The sequence below is a fragment of the Chroicocephalus ridibundus genome, chromosome 10 (genome assembly GCF_963924245.1).
Source record: "Chroicocephalus ridibundus chromosome 10, bChrRid1.1, whole genome shotgun sequence".
In the NCBI taxonomy this organism is placed as follows: domain Eukaryota; kingdom Metazoa; phylum Chordata; class Aves; order Charadriiformes; family Laridae; genus Chroicocephalus; species Chroicocephalus ridibundus.
In genome coordinates, this window is record NC_086293.1 from 7,361,305 (window position 1) to 7,370,198 (window position 8,894).

At 45.9% G+C, this 8,894-nt stretch overlaps 1 protein-coding gene across 2 annotated transcripts in view; it reads left to right on the forward strand.

Annotated features, from left to right (window-relative positions):
- Window positions 1–5,126, forward strand: part of LOC134521473 (musculoskeletal embryonic nuclear protein 1) — a 44,395-nt gene extending 39,269 nt beyond the window's left edge. Inside the window, exons 1-3 of one of the 2 annotated variants that reach the window (XM_063347982.1) lie at window positions 635–801; window positions 3,631–3,751; window positions 4,668–5,126. In XM_063347982.1, coding sequence (XP_063204052.1) covers window positions 793–801; window positions 3,631–3,751; window positions 4,668–4,771 — 234 coding nt within the window. In that variant the 5' untranslated portion in view covers window positions 635–792 and the 3' untranslated portion in view covers window positions 4,772–5,126. Of the gene's footprint in view, window positions 1–634; window positions 802–3,630; window positions 3,752–4,667 lie in introns of those variants that run through there. The other variant, XM_063347983.1, reaches the window with a different exon arrangement.
- Window positions 5,127–8,894: the final 3,768 nt, after the last annotated feature.

An 8,894-nucleotide genomic window follows, 5' to 3' on the forward strand; every position in this document is an offset into this window, starting at 1 on the left:
GTTTTACTACTGTCAACACGTACAGTGGGGAGCGCTGAATTTATTCATGTCTAAGCTATTCCTATACGGATGACAGGTGAAGTGATTAAACTTACTAATACTGCTGTAAGCAGAAAGTGATTTTACTCTCTGTTGTGTAAGAACCAGTGTCAGAGCAAACTCAGCAATAGAACTGAAAGGGTAAAATCATATCCTATTTTATTAACTCTCCAAAATGCACAAAATACTCCTCTGTTAAAGATCCCTGTGCAAAAGTGATTTAGGGCACAATGTTATGCTTTGGATGTTAGGTTTATATAATCTTTAGAGAATGCATATTTTGTTACACTGGGAAAGAAACATAAAATATTTTTCTTCTTCCCCCTCCCCCTACAAGAGGATTCAGAGTCAATTTTGTGTCCATAACAAAGTTTTGCCTTTGAAAGTTATAAATAGAGCCCCAGCGGACTCCCCGGGAAATCATTTTGTAGTGGATCGGGCTTCCCCGCGATCCCGCTGCCACAGCTGTCTGCTCTCGTCTGTCCCCAAATCCATCCGTCCCCAGGCACAGGGCGCGGTAAATACTGCAAACCCTAGTCATCGCTAAGAATAAACCTTTCAGCAACAACAGCCTCTCTCAACCTGAATCATCCGGGGTTCTGGTTTGGGAAAATGACCCAGCTCATGACTTCATGTTAGATGCTCTATATAAGTAGAGGAAAAAAACAGGCGTTCGCAGAGCTCATCGGCTGGATTTAATCAAAGCCGGGAAACGACCTGGGAAGGGATTACGGCCGAGTGAGCACCGCAGTTATGTCACAGGTATGGGGAGGCTGCTCTCGTTAGAGCAGGGCGCCCGACAAATGTGTTACTGGTTTAGACAGTTTGCTTGGAATAGCTTGTTAGCAAGTTACTCTCGTTAACCAGTGCATTCGGCTTTTCTGCTCTGACTTGTTTGATTATGTTGAAGTATTTAAATGCTCTGTTTATATATTTTCATAAGTTGTTAGGAGGGATTATTTGATGAAGAGAGGAAAGCAGTTGCCCTCTGTGTGGTTAATTAATTTAGTTTTAAAATGTTCTGTTTTATCATAAATATTTTTACTTCTGTAGGAAGGGGGAAAACCACTCCTCTGGTTTGGGATGTTTCACAGAAGGAGCGATTTCTGCTTTTCCAACACGCTTTCTCAGACAACGATTTCAAATTTTGGCAGTTGTTTTGAAAAGGACATGGCTATACTGAAGTGCGCTGCTACGTATAGCTTAATGTAGTAACGTGCAGGAAAACAGAGCGCGTGACTGAAAATTATATCTTAGGATATAATATTTGAGATTGAAATTTTGTGTTACATGCTTTGACGTTCATTTTGTAATTAATGGTTTGTCTTTACTGTGTTCCCTGATAATCACTGTTTCAAAGCGATATTAAAATTAGCTCAGGAATGTTGAGGTTTTCACAGAAGTGTTATGTTCTCAACACAAGCTGTGCGTGCCTGGCAGAGTTCTCCTCAGTGTGCTTTACGTGGTGGGTGGGATGGAGAGTAAGGACACAGGGAGGGCACAGTCCTTCGACCACACAGAGTAACTCAGTTCAGCTTATCTTCTTTACTCCGAAGAAAGAGACTTAAAAAAACCAGTCGTACATCTTGTAAAGCAACACTTTCTGACTTGTGACAGGAGGAGATAAAGCGCAGGCTGCACTGCTGGGCCAGCTGGGAATGGCTCCTGGCAAACCCTGCTTATAAATGCACTTGCGTTGGGAGCAATTAGCAGTCGTGCGGCTGCGACGCTGGCAGCTGCTGGTGCTGGCGGGGCCAGGGCTCACCTCTGTGGCTCCCAGTAACCTTTCCGTGTAGCTTCTTAGCTGGGGCCAGCTAATCCACAGCAGCTGTCCTGCTGGAAAATCCACCTGTAACCAAAGCACGAGAGGTTTTATTTTAAAATAACTGGGTGAAATCCAACAGTTCTGCTCAGCCTGGCTGTGTCTTGGTGCATCTCTAGTGCCTCCTTTTCTTACCCTGTCCCCAGGAAGCCCCTTGTCCTGGTGGAAAGAAGCCTCGCAGTTATTGCCTCTTGCCAATAATTGGTGAAGGACGTGAGCAGATTTTGTATTGCTGTTAACAAAACAATGGGTTTTTCCCTTTAAACACAGGTTTTTTTCCCTTTTCTGTGTTGGTCCCAACACGGGTCTGTGCTGGCTGCCATGGGCAGGGGGGACCATTCCCATCACATGCCGATTCTCATTGCAGACGGACAAGCGAAACCCTGGCTATAGGGATGTTTGGTTAACCAGCTAACCAACCAAAAGCTGCTGTGTATTTCGAAGGGTTTGCTACCACCCTTTCCTCTTGCTTGCTTTGGCCACTCGTAGAGTGTTTTCCCCAGAGGTCCTGTGAATGTTTTGTTTCCCACAACACATGCAAAAGGGATTGACAGCAAGCTATTCTGAGCGTTCCCGGGAATTTACAGCTGGTGGAAAACATGCCGAAGGCTCCAGTGCAGCCAGCCTGCCCCTGCTGAGAGCTGGGCGTGCATGGGCTGTCTCTGCAAGCTCCCTGGGACTTGCTGCTCCAGCCATTCGCAGGCCTTTGGGAGATTTGTTTCCCTCTGCAACTGTTTTTAGCTTTACAGGTGGCAGCTAGAAGTGTTTAAGTGGGCTCCACCACTGCCAGAACCCAAATATCAGAAGCCCTGCGTATGTAGTGATGGTCAGAGAAGTTTCTCGTTGATGTTTTGGTGTGCAGATCTGTTAGAGTGGGTCTTTCATTCTTTTTAATCGCATCTCCTGTGCCCCTGCACCCTGACAGAAGGTCTGCCTTGGTGGGACCTTGGCAATCTCTCCTTGAAATAGTAAACTGAAGAGGGAATGTTAATGGTGCCGACTGCTGCTGATTGACGTTGTGTCTGACTTTGAAGTGCTAATTTAAAGGTAGGGATAGGCTGATATGAACTAATGTTGTCCTGATGTTCTTCTAACAAGATAAACTGTAAACAGATTAGTACTTGGACGTTGCAGTGCACCACCTCATGATGCATCTGTTTCCATATTGGATTTCCTTCTCCTTCTTTGCGTTCTGAGTCCAGTGTTTCAGATGTGCTCAGTGCATGCTTGTAGACAACCCTGTTGTGTGCTCAGATAATTTTGTTCCCTAAATTTAGGATCGACACCTATGGGTCAACTTTTAAGTTAATCCAACTACATTAAGCCAGACTTCAGAGTCTCTGACCCATTTCCCAAAGCAGTGAGTAGACTGATAAGCGCCACTTAGTAATGAAGGATTTTTCCCTTCCCAAATATTGGATACATTCTTGAATTACCATTTTGTACTTGCAGAATGACCAGGCAGGGCTGGACAGAGAAAATTTAAAAATAATTAAAAAAAAATAATTAAGCAAACCACTGTATCTTCCAAAGGCTTTACAATCAGAAGACAATTTCAGAACAGCAATAGTGGCAAGAGATTTTGGGAAGGGCAGTGAAATCATGGTTGTGCAAAGATCTGGAGCATCTGAGTGTACAGTCTCAGAATTGAAATAGGTGTGATATGTATTAGCAACTCTGTATGCTGTAGCCTTGGCGTTAAGGTAGTTTTGTTCCCTACGCTTCTAAACACAAAATACTGATGTGTGGGCAATATGTCCGTTTCTTAGCCAGCCCCTGTGAAAAAGAAGCGTCCTCCAGTGAAGGAAGAAGACCTCAAAGGAGCCAGAGGAAACCTGTCCAAAAACCAGGAAATTAAATCCAAAACCTACCAAGTGATGAAGCAGTGTGGTGAGTCTCCTTGATGGAAATGATTAAGCAGTCTTCCAAAGAAAACCATGGATGTAATTGCTCTTTTCAGGTGAAAGAGTGTGCCTCTGAAACAGTAGACAGCTGTGCACACAGACCCTGGCCTGGCAGTGCAGGGACTTTGCACCCATCATCTTGGTGGCCAAGAGGTGGTAACAGGGCTCTGCTTGGAGCCATCATTCTCCTTGTCTGGACAAAGTGGGAGGGAGAGCCCTGACTTTGCCTTCTCAACCAGGGTTCAAACCAAGCCCTGGAACCAATGTCAACAACTGACCAAGTTGAAGATTGGAGGCTTGGTCATAGACTACAGGATTTCTGGCCTCTTAATTGGATGAATGTGATGTGTTTGAGATGAAGCAGAAACTTGGGGGGGGCGGGGGGGGAATAAAAGGTGAGAGAAGAGTGGCTGCTTGCTCCGAACAGCCCTGGTGTGCTGTCTTTGTGTTGCTTTTCCACCACCAGTGGGAGAGTATTAGGAAAGATGATGAATTTTAACACCTTTTCAGCACAATGGCCTGGACCTCAGTAGTTTCCAAGTTTCTGAAGCACCTGCAGGGATTTGGGACCAGTCAATGGTAGCAACCACCTACAGGTGCTGTCAGCTGTCCCGTGCTTGGGATGGGAGTGCTTTAAGGTTTGGGAAGCTGACCTGGAAAAACTCAAGGTCAGGTTGGATGGGGCTTTGAGCAGCCTGATCCTAGTGGAAGATGTCCCTGCTCATTGCAGGGGGGTTGGACTAGATGTCCTTTAAAGGTCCCTTCCAACCCAATGATTCTAAGTTGATGGACAGATGAAATATTTATCAAATGTGTATATATGTATTTCAGCAGCACTAGTTTTACTCGGCAAATTTGGTGTGCTACTTCACTGATTGCCTCTCCTGATTTTCTTTTCCAAGAACAAATGGGTTCTGCAGCACCCTCCATATTCAGCCGGGATCGGACGGGGGGCGAAACAGTCTTTGAGAAACCCAAAGAGCCAGCCAAGAGCGTCTTTGGCTGACGGCGGAGCTGGATGTGTCTTGCCCAGATGATTGTTGTAACGTTTTCCGAAATTTCTGCCTCTTACACTAATGTCACTGTAGACCTAAGTAGCTAATTTCTACTCTAAGTCATTAAGTAGGGAATAGACTCATGTCAAAGGGTACAACTTCCGTGTTAATTTTTATTATGTGCTTTCTTTTATTATGTGTTGAATGGTGTTTGCTGTAATGGTTTAATAAAAAAATGCTCGACACAGCTTGGCACACTGTGGTGGCTAACTTCAATGTAGACTTAGATTAATTTTGTGGACACTTTGGCGTTACAAGCTGTGATCTAATCTGTCAAATGCAAAGAATAAACATCCAGAGGACAGAGTTTTGCTGTCAATGCAATTTCTTCACACTGCGCCTTTGCCAAGAGGGAGCTGAGGAGGAGCTGATCGAAGGGGCGTCACAGAAACCTGGAGACTTCACCCAAATCCGTGTGGATGGCAGCGGTGCCCTGGCGAGGCCCCTCAGGGCTGGGGTGTGCACAGGGCGGCAGGCCCCCCTCATGGCCTTCCCCTCGTGGCCTGCCCCTCTTCTCTCTCCTTCATGGCTCTCCTCTCATGGCCTTCTCCTCGTGGCCTGCCCCTCTTCTCTCTCCTTCATGGCTCTCCTCTCATGGCCTTCCCCTCGTGGCCTGCCTCTCTTCTCTCTCCTTCATGGCTCCCCCCTCATGGCCTTCCCCTCGTGGCCTTCCCCTCGCCTCTCTCCTTCATGGCTCACCATCCCCCCACGGCTGCCCCCTCACGGTCTTCCCCTCATGGCTCTCCCCTCACAGCTCAGGGTGCCTCAGGGCAGCAAGCGCCATGTTTTGCCCACAAGCGGCTCTGCCAGGAGGCAAGATGTCGGGCTGTCAGTGTGCCCCAGTGCCGAGGGAGGGCTTTCAGCCCATTCCCCAGTGACTTTTTCCTCATGTGCCATTGGATCAAGTGAGAAGTGGGGTGACGGACCAGCAGCACAGGCGCCATGTCCCTCCTGACATGTCCTCCTGCTGAATGACCCGCTGAGTGTCTCTGTACAACAGCAAACCCACTCTGAGTGGAAGCTGGTTTTTTGCAGCTCTGTTTACATCTTGATTTGCTGCATTAAACATCAAACTTGTTTTCCCACAAGGTTATAAATTGGAGTATTTCCCCCTCAGCTGGATCTTTGTGCTCAAATATGAGTGATCCTCTCATCCCTGAGTCCTCTCCACCCCGAGTCCCTGACAGCATGTCTGGGGATGGTAAGGTAAGTGCTATCTTTATTTAAAGAATTACTTTAATTTTGCACAGGCTAGGCCTGATTAAGAGATTAGAGTGGTATCAATGGTCTCTATGCACTGTGAAGAATATAATCTTTGCCTTTTGTGTCCCAAACACTTGATGGATAAAACAGGGCAACATCCATGAATCTCCCAGAGAGGCTGCGGAGTGGGATGTGCATAAGGCAGCAGCAAATCCTTTGGGTTTAAGGGGGAGGTTTCCTTAAAAAATTAAAGGTATTGCTGGTGTGTGTCCCTGCCCCATTTTATTCTTTTTCAAAGATTATTATTTGCAGCCAAGATAGTGCCTCCTTTCTCTGCTGGACACTATTTACCCATGAGGCCCAGGCTCCTCACAGGTAACGCAGCACAGCCGTTTCCTCTGAGAAAGGCCCCTTCCAGGGCCTTGAAAATAAAAACAAAACAAAACACGGGGGGGAGTTCCCACCCTGGTAACGCTGGAGCTGTCCCCGCATTAGGTTTAACAAACCCTCCTTAATTAATCTGTGATGAGAAGTTGGCAGGATGTAATTAGAAGAACGATGGAGAGGGACAAGTGGAGCAAAATATTATCACTTTCTTTCATACGACACAAGCGACTGAATATCGCAGATTTCCTAGACTGGGTAGCAGGAGAGGGGGGCTGCTGTGTTTCAGACCCAGCTTTGGGTATGTTGGTGCTGATTTAGCAAAGCACAGAAGCCTCTGTGTCCCACAGACTTGGGGCGCAGATGCAGCAGGGAAACAAAGTTAGTTACCTACCAGAAACTTGGGATTTTGCTAACAGCTTTTATTGCCAGGATGTTCTCAGGTTTAATTATTTGTGATGCTTCCCAGTGTGACAGTAAGTGGTCAGGACCAGGGATTGTTTTTCAGTCTTTTAAGACGGACCTCATCTAAAAAATACGCATCGGAGGTAAAAGCATATCCCTGGGACAAAGTCACTCCCCGTTTGTGACAGCAAGGTCTGAGCTCTCCTGTAGGAATTGTAGGAATCCTCCCCTGTCCCCAGCCTTTCTGCTGTGCTGGAAAAGTTACTAGTTGCTGCAGCAGGACAGGAGATATTTGTAGGTGAGAAGAAGAAATACAAAGCTCCCCAAAGAATTTTTTTTCATTTTTTTCTTCATTCTTGGTAGTAAGTCCAATCATGGAAAACGTGTTTTCTTCCTTTTCCCTCATTTTCATACTGAGAAATAGTGACAAAGAAGTGTCTGAACAAAGCCCCAGGATTTGATTTTTTTTTTTAGATCATTTTGCGCTCAAAAGTGTTTATGTTGCGATAGTGGACTTACATCCTTCCTGCAAGGCGATCCAAAGTCATTTCACAGCACATTCATTCCTCAGAGTAAGAAGCACTGGGTGCTGCAGGATTGGTGCCCAGTGTACCAGCAGCAACGGGCACTGGACAACAGTGGGGGTGGCTCTCGCTGGTGGGTTGTACAGGAACGGGGAAGGGTGCTCGAGTCTGGGGTTAGGGCTGAGCATGAGATTTCCCTGTAGCTGCTTAAGCAAGACACACAGGGATGCGTGAGGGATTTCACAGCTTCCCTGGGTGCTGGCTGGCTCCATGCTCCCAGGAGTGGGGCAGAACTGACCGCACAGCCTAAATCTGAGCAGTTAAAGCAGCTTTTTAATGTGCGATTTTACATGTGGGTATTAGAAAACCAATGACAGATAGATACACTTAATTAAAGCTAAAGCTTTGGCTCTTGGGGATCTTAGGCCACTAAGTGTATAAACCTGTGCACTTTAAGGGATTAAAGATTACATGAGTTGTAGAAGTTAATCAAATGTAGAGCAGTTCTAGTTCTTCTCTGTTAAAATATACATATTTTCATGTCCTGCTATAAACAATACAGTATTTGCAAGCAGTATTAACAGTCTGCCTGGAAGAAGTGAAGTTTGTTTTTAAAAAAAGTTACTTAAAGCCCAAGCCTTGTAATACCAGGCTGTGCTCAATAGAATCTTTATGGTGAAGTTCTAAATGTCTCTCGAAACTATTGAGCCCTGCATTAGCACCTCCTTGCAAATCCGAGGCCACTGGAAGCATGCTCTCCACCTGGATGCTTTATCTGTAAAATAGCAATGAAGCAAATGCAGATGCAAGTATTTCCACAGGATCTTTATGTTAATTTAGGGCAATTAATAGTATCAGCTACCATGGAGTTATAAGGGGGGAAATGCTGTCAAACGCAGTATGAAAAAGTGTTTTTATGTGGACAGACTGCAGGTTTTAGTTGAGAAAGGGCTGTCTGCTATCCTGGAGCTGCCAGCAAAAGGCAGACAGGCAGGGAAATCATGGTGAGAGGGAGTCTTTCCAGACTGCACCTCTCCACAGCGCTGGCTGGTTGGATGTTAACATGCATACCTGTATACATGTGTTCATATAAATACATACAGTAACTGGGGGCTGATGCAGCAGCTGCATATGCGTAAGAGATCCTCTGAACTGTAGCCCCGGGGGATGCTATTTTTCCTGTCCTGTTGATATTTTCAAGACTTCAAACATTTTATTTTCTTGCGCTGGGAATGTATGAACAAATGAAGCACACTGAAAGCTTTCCAATAAAACAAGCAAGCCCTGGATGTGTGGCATAGGAAGGGCTCGTGACGGTTTGCTCCCTGACCCCAGTTTCTCACCTTGATTTCCCCCAGCTGAGGAGATGAACTTTTGAAATGGGTTCTGCCTAGGGTCTGTTCACCCCACTGCCTAAAAACCCCAGTTATTTCCCCACAGTGTGTTTAAAATGCTTTGTGGAAGAGGCAGACATCACAACTACTCAGCTGGAGAAGTATCTTTTAAATAATCATGTGAGCTGTGTTGCATTAGGAGACTACCTAAACACCACATGAGT